We start from the raw sequence: 25,927 nt of genomic DNA on the forward strand, positions 1-25,927 counted from the left end.
GGTGGCTGTGAAGGGACTTTCCAGCAGCCCAGAACTTCACTCTCTTCCCCATCAGAGCAGATGTGGGAGTGTGCAGGGTCACGGCTCAGCCAGCAGCTGATCCCATCCCTGGGGTGGTCACAGAGTCCCAGCATGGTTTGTGTTGGAAGGGATCTCAAAACCCACCCAGTTCCACTCCCCTGCCATGGCAGGGACACTTCCCACTGTCCCAGGCTGCTCCAAGCCTGGCCTTGGACACTTCCAGGGATCCAGGGGCAGCCACAGCTGCTCTGTGCCGGGGACTCACCATCCCCTGCATTCACAGCATCCCAGCAGGGCTGGCACCAATCCCTGCAGGGATCAGGACAGGCATTGTGCTCCCGATAAATCAGCTCTCCAGAGCTGCTGGGCTCTCCTTCCCAACCTTCATCCTGGGGAAAACCTGAGGGATGCCACCACATCCCCCTCCCCCCTAGATCCCAGCACATCCCCCTTCCCCCTAGATCCCAGCACATCTCCCTCCCCCCTAGATCCCAGCACATCTCATTTTCCCCTAGATCCCAGCACATCTCCCGCCCCCCTGTTCCCTGCTGCTGGGATTCCCTCGGGGAGCTGACAGCAGCCAGTGGGACCGGAGTGCAGGCTCAGCTGAGGAAGGCAGTGGGTGTTTCCAGGAGCTGTTTTGGAGGATCTCACTCGGATTGCTTCCCAGGGCAGCTGAATTTCCTCTGCCCGGCCCCAGTCCGGGAGGAGCACTGGGTGCACGCTCAGCCCTAATGAGGGCAGCACTTCAACACCAACCGTGGCTGAGAGCTGAAACGAGTTTTATCTTGATTCCTTCCGGATCTGGGACTTTCACTTGCACTGCCCTCGCTGCTGGAGGAATCAACAGCTACCAGAGCTACAGCTCACCACTAAAACCTGCCGTGCTGGTGTCTGGCCCCTTAAATCTTTTCCCATCCCTGCTGTCATCTTGATACTTCCCTGTGCTTCGTGTACACTCATCCAGAGCAGCAAAAAGCGGTTTGAAAGTAGACAGGCACGGTTTGAGGCTTATTCATCATCACATGCATCCTGCGAGGCGCTGTGTGCGTTTGCAGCCGTGTTTGCTGCGGTCGGAACTGCCTTTCCTGGAAGAAGCTCTCGGGGCTTCTCCCGGAGTTTTCCCGTGGGACAGAGGAGCAGAGCCAGGGGCTGGGGGGGTCAGCAGCGCTACCAGCACACGGCAACCCGCGGGATGGGCTGCAGGTAGATGGGGCACCTGCTCAGGTTGAATCGTATCATGAAATCCCAGGATTGTTTGGGTTGGAAGGGATCGCAAAGATCATCCCGTTCTCACCCTCCTGCCGCGGGCAGGGACACTTTCCACTGCATCAGCTGAGACCCCCCAGGGAATCATCCCCAGCCTCCTCCTCTGTCACCCCGGGGGCTCATCCTCAGCCCTGGGGCTGTCCCCCCTCCCAGGGCTCAGTTTCCCCTCTCCCGTAACTCCCCCAACACAACCCCCGGGGCTCAGTCCTGTCCCCTTTCGGGCACCCCCCACCCCCGAGGGGCTCAGCTCCAGCTCCCTCCCCTCCACTTTCTCATCCCAGAGCCGCTCAGCCCCGGCACTCACCCCATTCCCCTTCCCCTCCCTCGGCCCGGGAGGCTCGGTTGTCCCGGGGGAGCAGCGCAGCCCCCCCCGGAGCCGAGCCCCGACGGCCGGGGCGGGCCGGGCGAGCAGGGGCTGTCCCGGGGGCCGTGCCCGAGCGCGCTGCACCTCCTCCTCCTCTCCCTCCTCCTCTTCCTCCCGCCTCCCTCTCTCCGCGGCGGGGGCCACCCGGCCTGCCAGGACAGTCGCCACCGGCAGGCGCGGCGGGATCCATCCATCCATCCTTCCCTCTATCCATCCGTCCGTCCGTCCGTCCGTCCGTCCGTCCGTCCCACCGCATCCCGCTACGGGACATCCTTCCCACCGCATCCCGGCGCGCTGCAGGACATCACCCCCGTGCGGTCCGGGATTTTATCCCATCCATCCCCCCCGGTTCGGGATTTATCGCACCCTGGTGCAGCGCGGGGCATCCCTCGCGGGCCGTTCCGATGGAGACCGAGGGTTATCGCTGCCGCAGCAGTCGCTACATCGAGAGCGGCCAATCGGCCGTGCCCAGCTCGGTGCTGTTCGCCGCGGGGCTCCTGGGGAACGTCCTGGCTCTGCTGCTGCTGGGCCAGCACCGACGGCGCTCCCGCTCGCCCGGGGGCCGCCCGCCGAGGGTGTCGGCGTTCTACGTGCTGGTCAGCGGGCTGGCTGTCACCGACCTGCTGGGCAAGTGTCTGATCAGCCCCATCGTGCTGGCTGCCTACGCCTACAACCGCAGCCTCAGCGAGCTGGGGCCGGGGGGGCGCGGCGAGGACCAGCCCGGGGTGCTGTGCCAGCTCTTCGCCTTCCTCATGGCTTTCTTCGGGCTGGCCCCCACCCTGCTGCTGCTAGCCATGGCTCTGGAGTGCTGGCTTTCCCTGGGGCATCCCTACTTCTACCGGCGGCACCTGACTCGCCGCCTGGGAGCCGCGCTGGGGCCGGTGGTGGCCGCGCTGTGCGCGCTGTTCTGCGCGCTGCCCCTGCTGGGCTTCGGGGCTCCCATGCAGTACTGCCCGGGCACCTGGTGCTTCATCCGGATGGCCGGGGGTGGCCCACGCCAGCTGGGCTTCCCCGTGCTCTACGCCAGCCTGATGGGCTTGTTGGTGCTGGCCATCGTGGCGTGCAACGTGAGCAGCATGCGGCACCTGTACGGCATGGCCCGGAGGGGACCCCGCCGCGGGACACCCCCCGCCACCGCCCCGCGCATGGAGGAGCTCGATCACCTCGTCCTGCTGGGGCTCATGACCGTGCTGTTCACCGTCTGCTCCCTGCCGCTCATCGTGAGTAAATCCCGCTGCCTCCGGGAAAATCGCCCTGCTCCTGGGAGGGTGGTGCTCGCTGGGGGTCGGTCATTGTGTGAAATCCTTTGGGAAATGTCCTTTCCTAAGCGCCATCCTCTCTCTGAGGGAGGTTGGATGAGGATTTGGGTCCTTTGGAGTAGTGCCCCACTCTGTCCATGGGGGTCAGGCTGTTGTTAAAGCACCCTGGAATATCCCAGCCCCTGGCCCTGGGAGTGTGGGTGGTTGCCTTGGCCCCCTCAAATACCCAGGGAGGTTGGATAGAGGGTTAGTCCCCCTTGGAATAGTCCCTCACCCTGTCCATGGGGGTCAGGCTGTTGTTAAAGCAGCCTGGAATATCCCCCCTGCCCCCAGTGCCTGGCCCTGGGAGTGTGGTTTCCTTGCCCCCCCTCAAATATCCATCACCCCATGCCCCAGGGGTTGGGGGTTGCATTAATTCATTTGGAAAAATATCTTTTCTTAGCACCACCTCCTCACAGGGAGGTTGGATGAGGGTTTGGCCCCTTTGAATAGTCCCTCACCCTGTCCATGGGGGTCAGGCTGTTGTTAAAGCACCCTGGAATATCCCTCCCACCAGCCCCACTCAGTCCTGGGGGGCTCAGAGCACTGATTTTGGGATGAACTGACACCACCAGCAGCTCCTAGGGGCCAAGATTTGCTTCCTTCCAAATCCTCTCCCACTATGCCCACAGGGACCAGGTCATTGCCTAAAACTCCTTGGAATAACCCCCCCATCACCACCTCCCACTCCCAGGGGTCAGGGATTGTTTTGGCTCCTTGGAATAACCTCTGGAACCACCCCCAACTCCTGAAGGTGCTGGGGGTTCATTGCTTTAACCCTCTGTGAGTAACCCACCCCTGCCACCCTCTAGGATCCTCTCCAAGGGTCAGGTTATTATTTTAATCCCCTTGGAATAAATCCCTCCCTGGCTCCGCTGCCCCATTCTGGGAGGTTGCTCACCCTCAACACAAGCACCACATCCCCAGTCTTCAATTTGTTTCAATAAATGAATTAAATTACATTTGTTTATAACCCCCCTGTAGCACCACTCTGTGCCAGAGGTACTGGGGGGGGTCAGGTAATTTCTTTGTCCCCTCTCTGAGTGTCCCCCACCCTGTCCCAGGGATCTGACTTGCTTTAATCCCCATGGAATAACACCCAACACCCATCCTGGGACAGGGGAAGTTAATTCATTGTTTAACAACCACAGCAACCCCACCACCTTTTCCTGGGGTTTGATTTATTGCTCAAATTTCCTTGGACTGTTTGCACCCCCTCACCCCACTCTGTCCTGGGAGGGTCACTCCATTGCCCCTTCAGGGGTCAGTTCATTGTTCAACCCCCTGAAACAGCCCCTCACATCACCACTGTGTCCCAGAGGTCTTGGAAGGGTCAGGGAATCATTTCAGTCTCATCTGAGTGTCCCCACCCCCACCAGGGATCAGTTTGCTGCTTTAACTCTATTGGAATAAAATCCACACCCACCCCATCACCACCCCTCTGTTCCTCTGAAGTTGTCCCCAAAGGGTTTAAGGTTTGGGAGGGGGGGGTGTCAGTTCATTGTATCAGACCTTTCAATAAATCCCTATTCCCTTCCCATCAGATCCTTCAATAATTCCCCATTTCCACTCCATCAGACCCTTCAATAATCCCCTGTTTCCATCCCATTTGACCCTTCATTAATTCCCCATTCCCATCCCATCAGACCCTTCAATAATTCCCCATTTCCACTCCATCAGACCTTTCAATAATCCCCTGTTTCCATCCCATCTGACCCCTCAATAATTCCCTATTCCCATCCCATCAGACCCTTCAATAATTCCCTATTCCCATCCCATCAGACCCTTCAATAATTCCCTATTCCCATCCCATCAGACCCTTCAATAATTTCCTATTCCCACCCCATCAGACCCCTCAATAACCCCATCCCCACCTTCATCAGACCCTCCAAAACTCCCTATCTCCACGCTTGCCACACCCTTCAAAATCCCTCATTCCCAGGTAGATCCAGCTCCCTTGGAACCCCACTGAATGATGCCCTGAAATCCTCTCACTTCTTCCCCAGGGATGGGAGGCCCCAGGCAGGAGGGAGCCCTTGGTGCCCCTTTCTCCCCCATCCCTGGGTGTGGATCCTGCAGTGCCACCTTTCCATCCCCCTGTGCAGGCAGAGCTGGTGCCACGGGCAGGGACACACCGAGATCAGGGTGGGGGGTGTGCGTGGGTGCTGCCACTGCCTTTGGTGACAATTTCCACACCCTCTTCCTGTCACCTCTGTCACCTCTGGAGCGGTGCCCTGAGGTATCAGCCACCACCAGCCTGGGCTCCTCCTGGTTTTGTGCCCACCCCAGTGGTCCTGAGCCAGGATGAATCCCAGCTGTGTTATCCAATGGGTGCCAGATCCGATTTCCATGGCAAAGGGGACAGCACAAGTGGGGTGCCCCAGCCTTGGGGACAGAGCCAAGGTTGGATGATTCCTTCATCCACGAAAAAATCCTGATCCCTGTCCTGATATTGTGCTCTCCCTGAGCCAAGACCCTCCATGATCCAGCCCCACAACCCACAACACACCCTGATGCCATCCATGGTTAAAACTTTTTTACTCCCCTCACTGGAATATTTTATCCCCACCACAGCAATACCACCCCTAATTTCCCCTTATTTCCTTGACCTTCCTTAATTTCCCCCATCCCTCAATATATATTTTTACAGTAATTTCACCATTATAAGCCGCACCATTTTGACTAAAATTTTGGTCCGAACCCGAAGTGCGGCTTATAATCAGGTGTGGCTGATATATGGACAAAGAATGAAAAGTTGCTGTTTTAGTTTGGAGGACAGGTGTCTGCTGAGAAAGGCAGGAGCTTCTCTTTGAAATGGAGAATGTAAACCCCCTCCCTCCAAATTATTATAATTTTGAAATCAAGGGGCTCTCAGGCAAAGATATGGGAATAGGAATAACAGTTCTTTACTAGGGAAATTAAAATAGAAATACAGCACTACAAAGAACAAACCCCAAACCCTGACACAGTCAGAGTACAACCTGACACCCGTCAGGCAGGGTGTTGGCAGCAGTCCCATCCCATGGTGGCTGCATCCTCCTGCAGTGACAGATGTGGCTCAGTTGGAGCAGTGCTCCTGTACAAGGTGCAGTTTCCCTCCGGAGCTCCAGTGGGGATGTGGAGAAATCCGGTTTTCCTCTGGAGTCCAGTGGAGAAAGGGGCTCCCTTAGTGTCCCAAAACCTCTGTTTTTATCTTGGTAAGAAATGTTGGGCTCTTCCCCCTGGCTGGAGCAACTCCCAATGGGATGCAGTAATTTTATCAGTGCCACAGTGGGACTCAATGGCCATGAGCAGAAAATGACTGGCTGGAGGAAGGATGGGGTGTGAAAAGACAAAGAACAATGCCCCAGCTGGTTTATAAACCATGGCCATGAACAGGAGATATCCCATGGAGATAAAGAACACTGCCCCAGCTGGTTTATAAACCATGGCCATGAACAGGAGATATCCCATGGAGATAAAGAACACTGCCCCAGCTGGTTTATAAACCATGGCCATGAACAGGAGATATCCCATGGAGATAAAGAACACTGCCCCAGCTGGTTTCAATGGATGCCCATTAGCAGAATATCTCCCAGGGAGATCAGGATCACTGCCCCACCCTCAGCAGATGGTGACAGAACAGAAACCTTTTATCACACTCTGGATTGTAACATGTGGTTTATAATCAGGTGTGGTTTATAACCGTGAAATTACTGTATTTTTTTTTGCCAGATCCGTGCCTACATGGGCGCCTTCGCTGCGGATTTCAACGAGAACGCCGACCTGAGCGCGCTGCGCTTCCTCTCGGTGAATTCCATCGTGGACCCCTGGGTGTTCATCATCTTCCGCACCTCCGTGTTCCGCGGCTTCGTGCGCCGCGTCTGCCGCAGCCTGGGCTCCCGCAAAGCCTCGCTCAGAGGCTCCGGCCCGGCGGCTGAGGGGCAGTTCTGCCCCCCGGGCTGGCGCAGGACAGATCCCCCGCAGCTCGGCATCCCCTGAGCGCGCCGCGGCTGCGGATGAGGATGAGGAGCGAGCCTTCATCCCCGGCCTGGAGCGGCGGGAGGAGGCGCAGGGCGGTGGCAGGCGGGGACAGCGTCCGGCCAAGGGCGCTGTGAAAGGTTTCTGTCCCCTCCCCAGGCTGTTTTGTCCCGGAGAGGAGCCGGGATGGAGCTCCCGGGGATCTGGGATATTCCGAGCAGCAGAGTTCTGGGGAGTGTGGGGAGTTTTGGGGGTCCAGGAAGGCAGAAGGGTTTGGAGAGTGGTTCAGGGGACAAACAGGGAGGAGAAGTGTGGCTGTGTCCCCGTGGAATAAAAGTGGTTCGGTGTTTCATCGCCTTGTCCTGTGCGTGATCCCATTCCATGCCAAGGGGATTTATCCAGAGCTGGTTTGGGACTGGGTGAGGGGCAGAAATTTGGGCAGCAATTCCTGGTGTGAGGAAGAGCTGGGTGCAGCTGGAATCCCTCCATCCCTGCCCAGGATATTCCCTATTCCCAGGGCAGGGCTGTGCTTTACCCGCCCTTATCTCGCTCTTCTCTGGAAAACTCTGAGCACTGATGTGGCATTTGTGTCCCTCAGCCGTACCTGCTCTGCTGTAATTATTTCAGTTCTCTGTTTATGACTGTCCTGAGCCTTGATGAGAGCAGTAATTGAGAGAACACAGAGCCTGGCAGGCACAAGCTGTCGGAGCGAGCGTGCAAGCCAGCGATTGTTTTAATGGCAGATCCATTTCCGTTCAACCACATATAATAACTGGATTTAATTTTTGCCTCAAGTGACCATTTAGGCCAAAAAAATTACGGTGACCAAGTGTTTAGTGCCCTTGGAGGAGACAGAGAGTATTTCTCTCTGTTTAGCTAAGCCTTGCAAGGTGCAGCCGTGTTCCTGCCCGCTCTCACGTGATGTTTACTCTTGGTGCCAAACAGATTCTGGATTTGAAGGAGCAATATCTCGGAGCTTTTTGGAGGTGACCTGCTGGGGCTGGCTCTGGCTGTTTCTCCCAGCTGGAGAAAAGGGCAGAGCTGTGTTTGGGGATGTTCTGGGGGTACCTGTGAGCTCAGTGCCTCTCCTCGGGGTTTTCCAAGGAGAAAGAAGGAAATGAGGGTTGGTGCAGGGATTGGTTTCGTGTTACTGGTCTGGTATTGACTTGGAGATGGCTCACGTGGGGCTGCAGAGTCAACAGCTCTGAGCCTGCTCTGTGCCTTTCCTGGGACCTGTTCCACCGCAGCCGGATGAGATAACAGCCCTGGAGAACTTTAGAAGTTTGTTGTTGTCCCCCTGAGCTGGGATCTGGGACAGGTGGAGCATGGTCAGGCTGGAGTGCTCAGCAATGCAGAACCATGGAATGATCTCTGAGGTGGGAGAAGATTTCCAAGCTCGTGGATCCAGCACTAACACGAGCTGAGGGTGCTCTGGGTGTGCAGGGCATCACCTGTGAGGATTCACCCCCAGAGAATCCCTGCTCCAGGAGAGGTCCCTGCCCCACGATGTGTGTGTTCACATCCCAGGATAACCATAATCCATGGAAATCAGTAATTAAACTGACACCAACCAAATCAGGCTCTTTATTAAGGTGCAAAAACAGACTCCACCTGAGCCCCACGATGATGCAAACACCACATCACTGACCCATCCACGATTTAACATCTCAGAAAATAAACCACAGAGCCACGAGTGACCTCCCTATCCTGCAGCATCCCCACTCCCTGCCTGGGACCACACATTTCCCAGCGACCTTGGCACATTCCTCTGGCTGGGGCAGCACTTTTAATCGGAATTGTGCCCTTGCTGGTGTCCTGCCTGCTGTGGGAACAGACTTGGAGTCTCCAGGCAGCGAGGTTTGCACTTGGGGCTGCAGCCAGGACGGCTTCCCGGCGGATAAATCCTGTTCCTGAGACCGGGCTGCGGTGTCACCGTGCTCGCCAGAGATGGCAGCATGTCCCCAGCCAGGGCTGGCCGAGCGCAAGGAGCCAGCACGCCACGGGTGTTCTCCACCCCACGCTGGTCTCTAGGGCGTCCCGTTTTTTGGGGCTTTTGGAGCTTCAGGAGTTGTGTCAAAGCTTAGATCCTTTCCTTACTGAGTCTGGGAACGATCAAAAGAAGAGGAAAAGAAAATATAAATGGAATAAGGATTGGAATGGAAAATCCCGACAATGCGCGCGTTGGTTGGAAATGTTAAATAAGGCTAAATAATGCTAAATAAGAACAAAAGAAAAGCCCAGGGGACTGGAGCTGAGGAGGGGAGCGGCTGTGGAGCCCTCCCTGAGCACATCCTCCCCCCAGGCTCCTCCAGTGCTCAGTCATTCCCCTCGGGACCCCTCCGTGCCAGCCGTCCCCGAGGGGACGGACCTGCCGCTTAATGGAGGCAATAAAGAAACGCTGCTCAGCTCAGGCTGCAGCTCCACGCCAAAGATGCTCTTTGGGGGCTGTTTTATGTCCCTGTCACCCTCCAGCACTGCCAGCTGCCCTGTCCCACGCTGTCACAGCTGCCACCAGCATCACCTCTCCTTTCCTGGATATAAATCACTCCCAGCGTGTTGTTTTTTTATTTCTTTTCTCAGCTCACAAAATCCAGGCACAACTTTGCTCAAGCTCATTTCCCGACAAATTGTTTCGTTCTTGCAAAGAGCCCCTTTTTTTTTTTTTTTTTATTGTTGCCTGCCTGCATTTTTCAGCTATTCTGGAAGCAGGGAGGCGCGTGCCTGGGCAGGCAGCCGTGCCAGGGCTGCCAGGAGCCCCAGCCAGCCCACGAGTGGCTTCATTTATTTTTTTTTTAACCCAGGTGCTGGTACATGATAACAAGACAACGCACCAAAACCTGGCCCTGCTTTCCCAGGGTGGGGAGTGAGGCTGCTGGAAGCTCTGGAACACGAGGTGAAGGATGGGAAGGCTTTGGATGAGAAGTTTTGTCTGGATTTCTTCAACACGAGTCAGGATTGGGGGTTTGGTTAAACAGGGATGAAATCCACTCACCACTGCACTCCTCCCTGCCCCTGGTGCCAGAGCCATCCTTTAAAATCCACCAGGGATGGAGCAGCATCCCAACACCCTCCCCAAGCACAGGCAGCAAACTCCAGAGGCTGAGTCAGGAGTTCATGAAATTTTCCTACAAGCCCAAAGTGTTTTCTGCAGCTGGGCCAAGCCTGGAAATCTTCTTTTAGGGAAAACAATGCCAAGAAACCTTGAGAGGATGTATGAGGTGCTGGAGTGTGACCAGGGAAGGGAATGGAGCTGGGATGGGGCTGGAGAATTCCTGAGGGATCTGGGAAGGGGCTGGAGAATCCCTGAGGGAGCTGGGAGGGCTCAGCCTGGAGAAAAGGAGGCTCAGGGGGCCCTTGTGGCTCTGCACAAGTCCCTGCCAGGAGGGGACACCGGGGGGATTTGGGATCTGCTCCAGGAACAGGGACAGGAGCAGAGGGAATGGCCTCAGGCTGTACCACAGAAGATTTAAATTGGATGTTGGAGAAAATTTCTTCATTGGCACAGCTGCCCAGGGCAGTGCTGGAGTCTCCATCCCTGGAGGGATTAAAAAGCCCTGAGGATGTGACACTTGGGGACATGGCTCAGCGGTGGCCTTGGCAGTGCTGGGGGAATGGTTTGACTTGATCTCTTAGAGGACTTTTCCAACTTAAATAATTCTAAAATTTGATATGGCCCTCGCTAGAGGCAAGACACGAGCTAAACATGGAAGCAAAGGGAAGAAAACAAACACTTCCCAAGGCAGGACAGATTGTACCAAGCAGCCTGTTCCTGCTTTTGAGCTCAGAATGGGGGAATGAAAACACAAAAGCCCAGCAATTTTCCTATTATTGCAGAAAAATCCCATCAGAGACAACTGTCAGTGGAGAAGCCTGAAGCCCCAGAAGGGTGTTTAAAGCTCCATTAGCTGCCAGGAAAACGAGCTCCAGAAGAAGCCAAAACCCCTGGGAAAAGCTTTGGAGCAACCCCCCTGTGGGGTGCCAGCTTGGGAGAGGTCTCTGGATGGGCAGAGTGGATGGATCAGGACAGGATTGGTTGGCACAAAGGAGAGCTGAACGTGCCACGGTGCCACCCAACCTCTGGGATCAAACATGTGTCCATGTGCTTTGGGGCTGTGCTGGGTCAGGACTGAGAGCAGGGTTAGGAGAACTCCTGGATGTGTTTTCCTGGCCCAGCTGTGCTGAGGTGCTCTGGGATGGGTCAAACACCATCCCCTCCATCCCAACCACTGATTTGAACGTGGGAACAGAGCTCATCAGCTCATCCTCCCCGCAGTGCTGAAGAGCTGTGAGAGATGAAAGCAAAGCCAGGACTAGGAGTGGCTCCTCGGAACTGGAGGCGCTGTCACAAACCGCAGCCCAGCCGTCCCCTCCAGTTTGCCGTGCCCCGCGTTTCCTTTGCGAAGTTCCTGTTACAAAAGCGTGGTTTGAAGAGTAACAGCCAAACCCACTCGTGGGTCTGCAACCTGCTGTGTCAGTGCTGGAGTCATCCCTGCTGCAGGTTACACTGAGGTTTGGGGGACCAGGTGCACGGAGTAAATTAAATATTAAATTACTGCAGTTGTTTGAACAGCCCCAGGGCACAGAGGGTAAATTTTCTATCCTTGAGGCACTCTGGAAGTTACCTGTGAAGCACCAAGTGCTTAAATAAAGGAGCTGGAGTGAGGGCTGGTGTCCTGGAGGATGGAGAGAGCATCTGAGGACACTGGGATGCAGCATGTGGATTTGCCGTTCCTGATGTGTTCCAGGCTGGATGAGCCTTGGGGCAGCCTGGGATGGTGGAAGATGTCCCTGCCCACGGCAGAGGGTGGGACTGGGTGGGATTTAATTGAGGTCGTGGCCAGACAAGGCTGCACCCCTCTGATGACATGTGGGAGAAGGGGACAATGGGGACATGGCTTGGTGCCAGCCATGGGGCAGGGAGCTCTCCATGGGTTCCTCTGGGGCCGTGGGAATTCCCTGGGCTCATCTGGGACTCGGCTCAGAGGGTTTTGGAGTCCTGGAGCCAGCCCCGGGGCCGGCTGTGCCTTGGCACTGTCAGGCCAGACTGGACCTGGCTGTGCCTCTGAAAAATCCCGGATACCACTGCGAATCTCTGACCATGCCAGGGGCTCCTGGATGGGCACTGGGAATCCTGGATTAGCGCTGGGATAGAGTGGGAGCCAGGACCTGGACCAGGACTGGCTGTGAGAGCGATCCCAGACTGGCACCGAGACTGCTGGAGCGGCACCAGAACTCCTGGAGCTGTGCCGGGACCGGCGTGAGAGCTGCTCCCGGTCTGGCACCGGGACTGCCCTGCCTTGGGGCGCTCAAAGCCGATCCTGCACCGGGCTCCTGGACCGGCACCGGGGCTCCTGGACCGGCACCGGGGTTCCTGAACCGGCACCGGGCTCCTGAACCGGCGTCGGGGCTCCTGGACCGGCACCGGGGCTCCTGGACCGGCACCGGGGCTCTCGGATCGGCACCGGGCTCCTGGACCGGCACCGGGCTCCTGGACCGGTACCGGGGCTACTGGACCGACACCGGGGCCGATCGTAAGAGACGCTCCCGGTCAGGCAGCGGGGCTGGGCATGCCGGAGCCGCGGCTGGGTCAGACCAGGGACTGTCCCAGCGATCCCAGGGCCGCTCCAGCACTCCCGGCCCGGCACCGGGGCTCTCGGACCGGCACCGGGGCTGGCCGTGTCCAGGGCTGCCAGACCGGTACCGGGACTGTAGGACCACACCGGTACTGACCGTGTCCGGGGCTCCCGGACCACACCGGTACTGGGACTGGCCGTGTCCAGGGCTCTCAGACCGGTACCGGGACTCTCGGTCCGGCCAGGCTCGGTCCGTGCGCGTTCCCCGCCTGCGCTCCGTCCATCCCTGCGAGCACGGAACCGGGAGGACCCGGGGCGGTGCTGGGGGCCCGGGGCGGTGCTGGGGGGACCCGGGGCGGTACCGGGGAGCCCGGGGCGGTGCCGGGGGCGGCAGGCGGGCGGGGCGGTGCTGTCGGGGCGGGCGGTGCCGGTGCCGGTGCCGGGGCAGGCGGGCGCAGTCGGGCGTGCGGCGGCGGCGGCGCGGGATGAACGGGACGGGCCGGGCGTGCGGGCACGACGGGACAGCGCTGCCGGCCGGGGCTCGCCCTCTGGTCAGCGCCCTCATGTTCTCGGCCGGGCTCCTGGGCAACCTCCTGGCGCTGGGGCTGCTCCTGCACGGCCGCCGGGGGCCACGGCAGCGCCCGCCCGCGCTGTTCCACATCCTGGTGCTGGCCCTGGTGGTCACCGACCTGCTGGGCACCTGCTCCGTCAGCCCCTTGGTGCTGGCATCCTACCACCGCAACCTCACCCTCACCGCGCTGGCCCGCGGAGGGCACATCTGCCTCTACTTCGGCTTTGCCATGAGCTTCTTCGGCCTCGCCACCATGCTCATCCTCTTCACCATGGCTCTGGAGCGCTGCCTGGCGCTGGGGCGACCCTACTTCTACGAGCGCTTCCTGAGCCCCCGCACGGGGCTGGTGGCCCTGCCGGCCATCTACACCTTCTCGGCCGCCTTGTGCTCGCTGCCGCTGCTGGGCTTCGGGCGCTACGTGCAGTACTGCCCCGGCACCTGGTGCTTCATCCAGATGCGCCCGGATTCCCACCAGGGCGACGTGGATGCGGCGGGGCTGAACGTCACCTTCTCGCTGCTCTACGCCACCCTGCTGCTGTTCCTCATCGTGGCCGTGCTGCTCTGCAACCTGAGCGTCATCGTGAACCTGGCCCGCATGCACCGGCGGGGACAGAGGACGCGCCGGGTCACCAGCCTGGAGCAGCCCCGCGCCGCCAGCGGCTGCGGCCGCCGCATGTTCTCCATGGCCGAGGAGATCGACCACCTGCTGCTGCTCTCCATCATGACCATCACCTTCGTCATCTGCTCCCTGCCCTTCACGGTGAGTGCCGCTGTCTGTCCCCAGGGTGGGGTTCCCCTCCCCACGTTTCTCTCCTGGTCTGTGTTGGCCAAACCTCGAGGCTTGAGGTCAAAGCTCTGCTGTTCCCAAAGGTTGGGAGAGCCCAGCTCAGCCGTGAGCTTGGCAATTTGTACATCACCTGGGCAGCGGGGGGAATCGCTCCCTGTGTGCCCAGTGCCAGGAGGAGGAGGGGCAGGAGAGTGGAGTGGGAGGAGAATGGAGTGGCAAGAGGATGGGTGACAGGAGGATGGGGTGGCAGGAGGATGGGGGGCAGTAGGACAGAGTGACAGCAGAATGGGGTGGCAAGAGGATGAGGTGGCAGGAGCAGAGGTGCCCTCCCACCCCACAGAGGCTCCGAGGCCAGGCTATGTGGCTCAAGCAGGGACAGGCTGAGGGTCACAGCATCACTGATTCCCAGGATTCCAGGAACTCATGGATGGCAGAACAACCAATTACACCTCTAGAGATGGGGTGAAGGAGCTGCCCTGGGCTGGAGACAGTGGATATCTGTGCTGGGCAGGATGAGTTATCCCAGATTTCTGCAGATGGAAATGTGCAGATTCCATCCCTGGGGATGCAGGACCCACTTTGCTGTCAGACAGCGATTTCTGCTCCCCTGGCACAGCACAGAGATGGGAGATTTCTGGGAACAGAGCTCTGGCACAGCAGCCACAGCACGTGCCATCCCCAGGGATATGCCCACATCCCATGCACGAGGCTTCCAGCAGAAATCCAACATCAAAACAACCCAGTGAGGAAGTGCAAAGAGTGAGTGCCCTGCCTCTGTCTGGGCTCTCCCCTCCCAAGGGCCACTTTTCATCCATCCAAGTGCTTTTCCAGCAGGAGCACTGCTGGCTCTGGAGTGTCTCCAGCCCCTCCCTGGGTGTGTGAGCCCCCAGTGCAGGTCAGTTGGTCCCTGTAGAAGTGACCCCATCAGGCTGGGAGCACAGCCAGTGCTAATTTCATACTGTTGCTGTTAAATAGACCCTACCTTCCCTTCACACTCCCTTGCTTTTCCTTAGGGAAAAAAACACAGGATACAGCCCAGCCAGGGTTTTAGGACAAAAAGGAAAAAGTCCAGATGCTCATGAGCTCCCAGGAGCCTCAATGCCCTGAGAGACACTTCAGCTGCTGAGCATGAGCCCACACATGATGGACAGCTCTTCCCGTGTCCCAAAAAAGCCCCAGTTTGGCTGCCTGTGGTCAGTGGGAAGCGGAACCCCTCGGTGGGGACACGTGGGCAGGGGCAGAGGGGCTGGGAAAGCGGCCCTGGCCGGGATCCCGTGGGCCCTGTGGTGGCAGATAGAGCCTTATCCAGAGCCAGCTTCCCTTTTCCCATCACCCTGCTCCCTGCTTTGGCAGCAGCTCAAACCCAGCTGCCTCCTTGGGGTGACACTTTCTCTCCTGTCCCCAGCTGCCCACAGCAGCCTCCCAGGAGCAGTCCAGGCACACGGAGCCACGAGGTCACAAATTCCTTCCTAAAACACCTCAGAGCTCGGAAATGCTCCCTGGAATGGCACCGTGGGTGTGCCATGGGGTGGTACCCAGCGGATCCCAGGCAGGGCAGGGATGCTCCTGCCGCCCATCCCCATCCCAGGGGATGTCCCCAACCCCATCCCATGTCCCCAGCCCGGAGCGAGGGGGTGGCAGTGACCCGAATGAGTAAGGAGTGCTGAGTCACGCTGCCAGGAAGCCCCAGGGCTGGGATGAGTCAGCAGCGGCAGGTCCAGCACCCCTCATCCTCTCCCACGTTCGCTGCTCCCAGTCTCAAGGTGGGAGACATCACTTCCTCCAGCAGCCACGCTCTCTCTGTGGCTTTTAAACGTGGCTGGCTTGCATTTAAAGTTCATTTCAACCCACAGAGTCAGCAAATCTGCTGTGACAGCCCAAATCGCCCCAAAAAAGCTGCCTGGGGGGCAGATCTTGGGGAGCCCAGGTTTGGAATTATTTCTCTCTGTGATTTGTGATTTTATTTCTCTCTTTGTGATTGTGAGACCCCACTGCAGTGCTGTGTCCAGCTCTGGGGTCCTTCCAGCACAGGAAGGACCTGGAAGTGTTGGGGTGAGTCCAGAGGAGGCACCAAAAGTTGAATAAAGGGATGGGGCAGCTGTGCTGTGAGGAAAGGCTGGGAGAATTGGGGTTGTTCACCCTGGAGAAGAGAAGGATTTGGGCTCACCTAATTATGACCTTCCAGGGAACTACAGAAAAAATAGAGACTCTTTACAAAGACCTGGAATGACAGGACAAGGGAGAAATGGATCCAAACTGACAGAGAGGAGGTTTAGATGGGATATTGGGAAAAAATTCTTTACTGTGAGCGTGGTGATATAGATTGCCCAGAGAAACTGTGGAACCTGGGACAGTGGAATGGCAGGGGGGGAGGCTGATAGGGGGGTCTGTGGAGGGCTGATGCTCTGATCTGGGAAGCCAACAACCTTCCTAGAGAAAGGATCATGCAAGGGACAGCCTGAGGGGGTTTTCTAGCTGTTCTTTGGGTGGTTCCCACAAGGGACAGCCTTCTGAGGGGGTCTCTGGCTGTTCTTTGGCCTGTGGCCACAGGTGATCAGCTCTCAGTGAGATCAGCTCAGTGATTTCAGCTCTGCTTGCCAGACTCTAAAAATTCCAGAGATTCCTTTATTATCCAGCAGTTCTGTGAAGGGGACCTGGGATGACAGGGGACCAGCTCCTGGGGTGGAAATCTGGGTTTTTATGGGGGAAAACAAGGGTGGCACCAAGGGGGAAAGACCAATGGGTTACAAAGGATTACCAAGGACACTGAGGCATGGTGGCATCGCTGAAAATTTGGTAGCTCACCAAGATGTGCCAGCCTAAGGAGCATCTTTGTAGGATTAAAGATTGAGGTTATCACAGCCCATTTGAGGGACATCCCATTTAAAGGACATCCTATTCAAGGGACATTTTATTTAAGAGACATCCTATTCAAGGGATTTCTCATTTAAGGGACATCCTATTCAAGGGATTTCTCATTTAAGGGACATCCTATTCAAGGGACATTCTATTCAAGGGATTTCTCATTTAAGGGACATCCCATTTAAGAGACATCCTATTCAAGGGAGTTCTCATTTAAGAGACATCCTATTCAAGGGACATCCCATTTAAGGGACATCCTATTCAAGGGATTTCTCATTTAAGAGACATCCCATTCAAGGGACATCCCATAGGTGTCATCCCTCCAGGGCAGGGCAGAGCCGTGACAGGGAGGATGGTACAAGCTGATTTCTGAGCTCCTTCCCCACCCCTGCTCCCGCAGATCCGAGCCTACGTGAACAAGTCCAGCGGGGAGGAGGGCAAAGAAGGCGACCACGAGTGGGACCTGCTGGCCCTGCGCTTCCTGTCCATCAATTCCATCGTGGATCCCTGGGTGTTCGCCATCCTGCGGCCGCCCGTGCTGCGCCTGATGCGCTCCGTGCTCTGCTGCCAGGTGACACCCACAGCGCCGGGCGGCCCCGCTGTGTCCCCTGCTGTCACCAAGCTGCCACAACCCGACCTCTGCGGGCAGTAGATCCGTAGATGGCAGGAGAATCCTGTGCCTTAGGGCTCGTCCGGAGAACAGGTGGGGGTGGCTCGGGTGTCACCTGGGGTCTCTCACAGGGACAAAAGCGCGGCGGGACGAGGTTGGAAGGGTTGGAGTGGCTGTGTGCTGCTGTCACCCTTAGGGCTGGTCACACCTGGGAAAGGCTCAGCCCTGCTCGGGGGTGAGGATTGGGGGTGCTGGAAGCAGAGATTCCTGCTGGTGTTCTTCCCAGCGAGGTTTTTTTGGGAGATGGCTGCAAACACCCGGCTGTGCCCCCAGATCCATAAGGGTTGGGAAGGAGAGGAAGAGAGCAGTGTATCCATAAAAATTCCCCCCTTTTTTAAGGTTGGTTGCCTAAAGAAATGCACTTTTTCAGGGGCAGGTCTGTGTGCTCGTGTCTGTCTGTTTGTCTGTCCAACACCCCCGAGATTTTGGGCACTGATGGGTCCCTGAGGGGCACCAAGGTACCAAAAAAGCCAAATTTTGGCATTTCCCTGGCGCTGTGATGGAGCAGAGCAGCCCCTCCTCAGCACCCATTTGAAAATTCCCTTTGCCCTGGGATTTTTGCAAGAGCCAATAAATGGAATAAAGAGCCTGGCCAGGGAATGGTCACAGCCATGAGCTTCACCCACCCCCAGGGTGGTGCTGCTGGTGAGGTTTGGCTTTGGTTTTGATTAGGACAAATATTTTTTTTTAAATAAAACTCCCCAAAAAATCAATAAAATCAAAAAACCAACTGCAAAACCATCCAGGTCATTAATCCTGGTTGGGCAGCATCCTTCAACACCACTATTTTTTTTTTTTTTCTGGGATTCCTCTTGCTCTTTGGGACTCCAGGATTGTTCCCACTGGGATGAGGAGCATCCAACTGCACATCCCAAGGCCACCACTGCCATTAGGAATTTCCTTGTGGCTCCCATTTGAGCAGCATCCAGCACACCCAGTGTGCAATCCTGAGTGTGGAGTCTCGTTTGGGAGCTGCAGCTCTGCTCAGGGAGCCCAAAGGTGCCGAGATTTGGGGTTTTTCTGTGGTTTGTGAGTCAAAGTGATGTACAAAAAAGAAGAAAAAAGAGTTGTTATATCAATAATAAATGTCTCTCTCAAAGGAGCCTGCTGAATCATGCCTGGGTTTGTGCTTGTGATGCTCCTCAGGGTAGATGTGGCTCCTGGAGGAAATAGCTTGGATGTGGGATGAAACCACGGGAATGGGGGGAGAGGGCAGCAGGAGAAGCTGGCGCCTCCAATTTCCTAAAAAGTGGCAATAAACTGTGTTTTACAGCTGCAAAAGAACATTTTTTATCAGAGCTACAGCAATCCCCCCCATCTCTGAGCTTTTCCTTAAAACCTGCTTATCCCACAGCCAGGCAAAAAGCTCCCACCTGTTATCAAAACACAACCCCCAAAAATACCCACCCTAAAAAAAGGCAGAATTGAGGTCACTGCTGTCAGGCAGCCAAATTCCACAGGAAGTTTCCTGTGTGGGCAGATGTCAGCCGGGGGCTGCTGCTGCTCATGTGGATTTTTGGCAGCACCCTGTGGTTGGGGGGCTTTGGAGGGGGTGTGGAATTTTAGGGACAGAGTTTCCAGATGTGGGGGTGAAGCTGGGACCTTTGAAAATCCAAATTTGTCCCCATCTCACCCAGCACTTTGAGGGTACAATTATCATCCCTTCCCAAATGATTCCATGCACACAGCAGGAGGAAAAACACATTCTGGGCTCGGTTTTGGTGCTCCCATCATGAAAAGCTGAAAAAGGAGCCAAAAACTTTGGGGAGAGCCTTGAGTCCTTGAGCTTTGTTTATCTGGATGGTCATGACCTGGCTGCTCACGCTGGAATTTCAGGACCTGTTGCCTAATTCTCCTCTGAGCCGGAGGGGATGGCTGCCTGGCGTGCAAAAGATAGAATTGAAATTTTTTTAAAAATGGGAAAAATGTTGGAAATGGCAAAAAGGTCACATCCTGCAGGGACAGAATGTGACAGGGTGGGAAGAGAACCCAGCAGGATTCTCCCAGAGCCCAAGCATTGTCTCCTGCCAGCCCCCAGCTCCTCTGCTGACCACTAATTAGCAGTTGCTTGGGTTTTTTTTGGGAGGTTTATGGCTCCTCATTTGGAAATGCAGGGCTGGGAGAGAACATCCCAGCAGCCATCCCCTGGGATCTGCTGTTTGCTGCAGGAGAATCACTCTCCCAACCATCAGGGCAGCAATCCTGGCAAGTGGGCTCAGGGAAATGATTTGGATGGAATTTAATGCCAAAATTCAAGAGAAATTGGTGTGTGTGAAGAGAGGAACCCCTTAAAACTGAGGGTTTTGAACTGAGTCCCTTTGCCAGGATGCATCCTGAGCTGCTGGTCAGGGATTACCCCCAGGCTCTGGAATAAAAAACTCCTCCTTTCCCTGCTTGTAAAGGAAAAAAGGGACTGTGAATCTCTGCATCCTGAGCCATGAGCCTGCACAAAATGCTGCTTTTATTAACGTCACGCAGGAGCCTCTGCAAAAAGCAAATTAATTTGCCTCTCATCAGCTCCCTCAGCATCTGCTCAGCTCAAATACAAGATGACAAAGTTTCATTTCATTGTCTGTGCCTGCCCTTAATGACTTTTTTATTCCCACACCGGAAACCTGCTGGTGCAGGGAAGCTCCAGGTCTTTAATCCTGCATTTCCATCTGGGAATCTGTGCTGGAGAGGAGGGAGGGAGGGAGGAGATGTTCCCTGGAAACAACAGAGGGAATCAACTGCCCCTCAGATTTCAGATCCCCACTCCCTGCATCCCTCCTGCCTCTGTGGAAGTGCCACCATTCTTTAGAAGACAAAATCTGCCATAGAGTTGTGGGATGGTTTGGGTTGGAAGGGACCTTAAATCCCATCTCATCCCACCCCTTCCACCATCCCAGGCTGCTCCAGCCTGGCCTTGGACACTTCCAGGGATCCAGGAGCAGCCACAGCTTCTCTGGGAATTCCATCCCCAGCCAGGAATTCCTTCCCAATATCCCACCTAACTTCTGGCAGTGGAAATTCCCTTATTCTGCACACCAGCCCCTTGTAAATCCCTCTCCATTCCCAAATGGTGGTGATGCCACACTGTGGTTTTGGGAAATTGGGATTTTGGGGGAGTAGAGAAGAAAGGAAAAGCACTTCCCTGTTTCTCCCTCATTTTCTGGCTTGTTTGGAACATCTCCACATTTCTGTGCTGTCAGCAGGGAGGAAATTCTCATTTTTGGCTGTTTTGGCCGTGGTTTTACTGGGGGCCACAAAAGCCCCAAAACCCCGTTCAGGGGGATCAGGAAATGTGGGCAACATCTGGGAACACCCCACAAAGGTGGGATGGGATTTATGGGATGGGATCAATGGGATGGGATGGGATGGGATGGGATGGGATGGGATGGGATTTATGGGATGGGATGGATGGGATGGGATTGGATTGGATGGGATTGGATTGGATTGGATTTATGGGATGGGATCAATGGGATGGGATGGGATTTATGGGATGGAATTGGATGGGATGGGATTGGATTGGATTTATGGGATGGGATGGGATTTATGGGATGGGATCAATGGGATGAGATTTATGGGATTTATGGGATTTATGGGATGGGATAATGGGATGGGATGGGATTTATGGGATTTATGGGATTTATGGGAGGGGATGGGATTGATGGGATGGGATGGGATGGGATTTATGGGATTTATGGGATTTATGGGAGGGGATGGGATTGATGGGATGGGATGGGATTGGATTTATGGGATGGGATGGGATTTATGGGATGGGATCAATGGGATGGGATTTATGGGATTTATGGGATGGGATGGGATGGGATTTATGGGATTTATGGGATGGGATTTATGGGAGGGGATGGGATTGATGGGATGGGATGGGATTTATGGGATTTACGGGATTTATGGGATGGGATTTATGGGATGGGATTTATGGGAGGGGATGGGATTTATGGGATTTATGGGATTTATGGGATGGGATAATGGGATGGGATGGGATTTATGGGATTTATGGGATTTATGGGATGGGATTTATGGTATAGGATGGATGCAGTGATGTGTCCAAGCCTGGTATTCCTGCAGAGCACTCCTGGAATTGCTGCTCCAATCCTTTGGGATGCTGGAAGCGAAGCAGAGCTGCCTTTCCAGGCACAGGAACCCTCCCTGGGCTCCAGACGGGGTGATCCATGTTAAATTGGATTAAATTCATCAGCCAAGGAAGTGACTTATGGGGACATGGCATGGCTGGGCTTCCCATCTGGCTCTGCAGTGCTTCCAGGGCTTCCCATGTCACAGGAAAATGTCACATTTGGCTTCGCCACAGCTCCCTTCTGCTTTTGCAGCTGCTTTTGTACCTCTGCATCCCCTCCTACTCATGTGAAACCTTTCCTCTGTCACCCCACAGCAGAATGATCCCGTTCTGAAAGAGGGATCAGCCTTTTCCAGGGTTTTCTTCTGTGGTTTCCCAAACTTCATAGGATTAAAATCAGAGCCCAGCACCCAACACTGAGACCCAAAAATCTTCTCCCTGTGAACACTCCCAGCTCTCCCAGCAGAGCTTTGCATTTTCAAGCTTTTTCACAGTATATTAATAACAACAACAATTTTCATTCTGGCTTTTGGGTTCAGCATTGCAGGGGGTGAAGGTCTCATATGACTTTTCCCCAGATTACCATAAACTCTCCATTCCTCAAGCCTAACCAATTTTTTCTTAGCTGTGGGTATGACCTCGTCACTTAGAAGAGCTGTGCCCAGACATTTTCTCATGTAACTCTGTTTTTCTCTTTCTCTGGCACAAAAACAACAACATGAACATCCTGGTTTAGTGCAAGGTGTCCCTGCCCATGGCAGGGGTTGGAATAAGATGGGCTTTAATGTCTCTTCCAACCCAAATATTCCACAATTCCATGGAACTGCAGCCCTTGTGCTGCTCATTTTTCCTTGCAGATGGAGCTGGGTGTGCTGGGAGGGTGAGCTGGATGATCCTGGGATGGGGCTGGACTCTGAATCCCTGTATCCCTGTGTCCCTGTATCCCTGTACCCCTGAATCTCTGTATTCCTGAATCCCTGTACCCCTGTATTCCTGAATTCTTATATTTCTGTATTTCTGTATCCCTGTACCCCTGAATCCCTGTACCCCTGAATCCCTGTATTTCTGTATTCCTGTGTCCCTGTATTCCTGTATTCCTGTATCCTTATATTTCTGTATTTCTGTATCCCTGTGTCCCTGAATCCCTGTATCCCTGTATTCCTGAATCCCTGTATCTCTGTATTTCTGTGTCCCTCTATCCCTGAATCCCTGTATTTCTGTATTCCTGTATTCCTGTATCTCTGTATCCTTGAATCCCTATATTCCTGAATCCCTTTATCCCTGTATCCCTTTATCCTTGTATCCCTGTATCCATGAATCCCTGTATTTCTGTATTTCTGTATCCCTGAATCCCTGTATTCCTGAATCCTTTTATCCTTTTATCCCTGTATCCCTGAATTTCTGTATCCCTATATCCCTGAATCCCTTTATCTCTATATTTTTGTATCCCTGTATCCCTGTATCCCTGTATTCCTGTATTTCTGTATTTTTGTATCCCCGTATCCCTGAATCCCTGAATCTCTGTATTTCTGTATTTCTGTATTCCTGTATCCCTGTATCCCTGTATCCCTGTATCCCTGAATCCCTGAATCCCTTTATCCCTGTATCCCTTTATCCTTGTATCCCTGTATCCATGAATCCCTGTATTTCTATATTTCTGTATCCCTGTATCCCTGAATTCCTGAATCCTTTTATCTCTATATTTCTGTATTTCTGTATCCCTGAATCCCTGTGTCACTGAAACCCTGTATCCTTGAATCCCTGTGTATCTCTGTATTTCTGTATTCCTGTATCCCTGAATCCCTGAATCTCTGTATCCCTTTATCCTTGTATCCCTGCATCCATGAATCCCTGTATTTCTGTATTTCTATATTTCTGTATCCCTGAATCCTTTTATCTCTATATTTCTGTATTTCTGTATCCCTGAATCCCTGTGTCACTAAGCTCCTGTATCCCTGAATCTCTGTTATTCCCTCTATTTCTATATTTCTGTATCCCTGAATCCCTGAATCCCTCTATCCCTGAATCCCTGTATCTCTGTATTTCTGTATCCCTGAACCCCTTTATCCCTGTATTTTTGTATTTCTATATTTCTATATTTCTGTACCCCTGAATCCCTGTATCCCTGCCATTCCCTGATCCATCCTCTCCAAAATTCACAAACAGCCAAAGGATGAACAGACCCCCCAGAGTCCCCCCTTCCATCTGGGGCACATCCAACCAGAAAACCAAACAGAAGGACTGAGAAAAATCCAGCCAGAGCTCCAAGATGCTCCACAAGTGACTGAAAACAGCAAGAAGGGAAAGTTTTACAAGCCTGACTGGACATGGAGCTAAAAATACAGCGGCTGTGACTCGGGGAGGGGCTGGGTGTCCAAGGCCAGCGCTTATTTGTGCACTCATGGCAGGCCCTGCTCGGCCCCAGAGAAAATCCTGTCCCTGAAGAGCACCCAGATGAGGTGTGAGGGGATTTCTGCTTCCCTGGTTTTTCCAGAGGTTTGGGAGGGGTTTAACAGCCTGAGGTGGGCAATGTGTTGGGGACACTCCTGGAAATCGCCAGGGTTTCCCATGCCAGGCTGATTTATTTATTTTTAATAACATTTCAGGCTTTCCCTGAAATGTGCAAACACCAACACCCATCTGCCAGTGCTGGGGCTGCTCCCAAAGCCAGCTCAATCTTCCAAACCAAGAGATTACCAGTGCCAAAGTCACATCCAGCATCTGGATTTTGCAGGGGCCATCAAAGCTTTGAGGCATCCTGGAGCGGGGTGGATCTCTCACCATCCTGCCCTGTGTGATAACCTGTGACCTCTCCCAAAAAATCCACATTTATTAGGAAAAATCAGGACCCCATCAGCAGCCTCATGAGCTGAGCTCATGTGAGGAGGAGAGCAAAGGTCCTGGGGTTTCCAGGCAAGCCATAAATCTTTGTAGGGTTTCACATGCCAGGGCTGTGGTTCTGGTTTCATTGTGGTTCCTGCCTGGCAGCCCCAGATGCAGAAGATGTTATTTTGTGGCTGAATGAAAAACTCTCTGAAAAACCACCTGAAAATTAAGTTTTTTCTGAGTTTTTTTTCTTGGGAGTGAGCTCCTGCCATAGCCAAAATTCCAGCCCTCAGGTCTGGCACGTCCCATCCCTGGGAGTGCTCCAGGCCAGGCTGGACAGGGCTTGGAACAAGGAGGGATTGTGGAAGGTGTCCCTGCCCATGGCAGGGATGGAATAAGATCAGCTTAAAGATTCCTTCCAACCCAAACCATTCTGGGATTCTGTGGTTGCTCTGCCTCAGTTTCCCCTCCATGGTGCTGGAAATGGTGTTGGGAGAACCCCCCAGAGCTCATTGAGCATTCCAGCACCACTCTCCTCACCATCCTCCTCCCTCTGGAAGGTTCTGGATAAGCAGCACTGGGATGGATAATTCCCATTTATTGGGACCTCACTACCCCAAACACCACAGCAGGGACAAGGTTTTATCAATCTGCTCCTGTGGGGGCAGGAGGAAATGGTGAGGGCCAGCACAGATGGGAAACATCAAAGCAGACAGAGTTTTGAGCAGAGTTAAAAAGAAAATCTCTGTTTACAAGAAGCCATTCCAGGGTGGTTTGGAGTTGTTTATCCCTGGACATTCGTGCTACCAGAGCAGTGGGGTTTGTCATGGGGAGTGGATGTGTACACATTTATTTGTCATGAGCAGCTGCTGTTTCCTCTGCTCCAGACCTTTTCCATGTGACTGGGGCTGGGAATTGAGCTGTGAGGTCTCTCTGAGGGCCCTGCAGAGGCTGGATTGAGCCACAGATCCACCAGGATGAGTCCTTGGGATTCAATCCCAGCAAATCAATGCCTGGGGAAGGCAGTGCCCTGCTGAGGGGCTCTGCCAAGAGCTCCCTGGGGCTGCTGGAGGAAGCTGCTCATCATCTTGGAATGATCAGTTCTGGGAAGCTGTGGAGTGCTCCTGCTTCCTCCAGCACCCTGGGTCATCTCCATCCCAGCATCCAGGGCTCCCCTGGGGCTGCTCCTGCAATCCTGGAGGAGCACAGAGCCTCTGCAAACAGGGATGGGGACAGGGAAAGGGGCAAGGGAAAAGGGAAAGGGGGTAAGGGATGGGGAACAAGGGAAAGGGGAGAGAAAAGGGAAAGGGAAAGGTGGTAGGGACAAGGAATAGAGAAGGAGGATGGGGAAATGGGAAGAGAAAAGGGAAAGGAAAAGGTGGCAGGGACAAGGGAAAGGCAAAGAGAAATGGGGAAGGAAAAGGGGACAGGGACAAGGGAAAGGCAAAGAGAAATGGGGAAGGAAAAGGGGATGGGCAAGGGAAAGGTGAAGAGAAATGGGGAAGGAAAAGGGGATGGGCAAGGGAAAGGTGAAGAGAAATGGGGAAGAGGAAATGGAGCAATAGAAGGTGGAAAGGGGACAAGGAATAAAGAAAAGGGGAAGGGGTTCAGGGGAATGAAAGAGAAAAGGGAAAGAGGGCAAGAGAAA

The 25,927-nt window shown here is 54.6% G+C and overlaps 3 protein-coding genes across 3 annotated transcripts in view; 2 read left to right on the forward strand and 1 right to left on the reverse strand.

Annotated features, from left to right (window-relative positions):
• The first annotated feature begins 1,868 nt into the window (after nt 1-1,868).
• On the forward strand, nt 1,869-7,266 carry PTGDR (prostaglandin D2 receptor). The gene is made up of 2 exons (XM_033063288.1): nt 1,869-2,874; nt 6,667-7,266. The coding sequence occupies exons 1-2, from the start codon at nt 2,059-2,061 to the stop codon at nt 6,931-6,933; spliced, it is 1,083 nt and encodes a 360-aa protein (XP_032919179.1). The 5' UTR covers nt 1,869-2,058; the 3' UTR covers nt 6,934-7,266.
• A 5,704-nt stretch (nt 7,267-12,970) lies between these two features.
• Nucleotides 12,971-18,408, forward strand: PTGER2 (prostaglandin E receptor 2). The gene is made up of 2 exons (XM_033063042.1): nt 12,971-13,816; nt 17,106-18,408. Exons 1-2 carry the CDS (start codon nt 12,971-12,973, stop codon nt 17,355-17,357), a joined length of 1,098 nt encoding a protein of 365 aa, XP_032918933.1. The 3' UTR covers nt 17,358-18,408.
• Nucleotides 18,409-20,202: 1,794 nt separating this feature from the next.
• TXNDC16 (thioredoxin domain containing 16) overlaps nt 20,203-25,927 on the reverse strand; it is a 47,694-nt gene continuing 41,969 nt past the window's right edge. The window contains exon 21 of the transcript XR_004418167.1: nt 20,203-20,224. The gene's annotated coding sequence lies outside the window, so the exon portion shown is untranslated. The remainder of the gene's footprint in view (nt 20,225-25,927) is intronic.

This window comes from Catharus ustulatus, chromosome 6 (assembly GCF_009819885.2).
Source record: "Catharus ustulatus isolate bCatUst1 chromosome 6, bCatUst1.pri.v2, whole genome shotgun sequence".
In the NCBI taxonomy this organism is placed as follows: domain Eukaryota; kingdom Metazoa; phylum Chordata; class Aves; order Passeriformes; family Turdidae; genus Catharus; species Catharus ustulatus.

What these genes read in the sequence shown, in the direction of transcription:
- PTGDR (XM_033063288.1), top strand. Translation starts at nt 2,059, where the DNA reads ATGGAGACCGAGGGTTATCGCTGCCGCAGCAGTCGCTACATCGAGAGC. An exon ending in TCTGCTCCCTGCCGCTCATC is followed by an intron (nt 2,875 to 6,666) that starts GTGAGTAAATCC and finishes TTTTTTTGCCAG; the next exon opens with ATCCGTGCCTACATGGGCGC.
- PTGER2 (XM_033063042.1), top strand. Translation starts at nt 12,971, where the DNA reads ATGAACGGGACGGGCCGGGCGTGCGGGCACGACGGGACAGCGCTGCCG. An exon ending in TCTGCTCCCTGCCCTTCACG is followed by an intron (nt 13,817 to 17,105) that starts GTGAGTGCCGCT and finishes CTGCTCCCGCAG; the next exon opens with ATCCGAGCCTACGTGAACAA.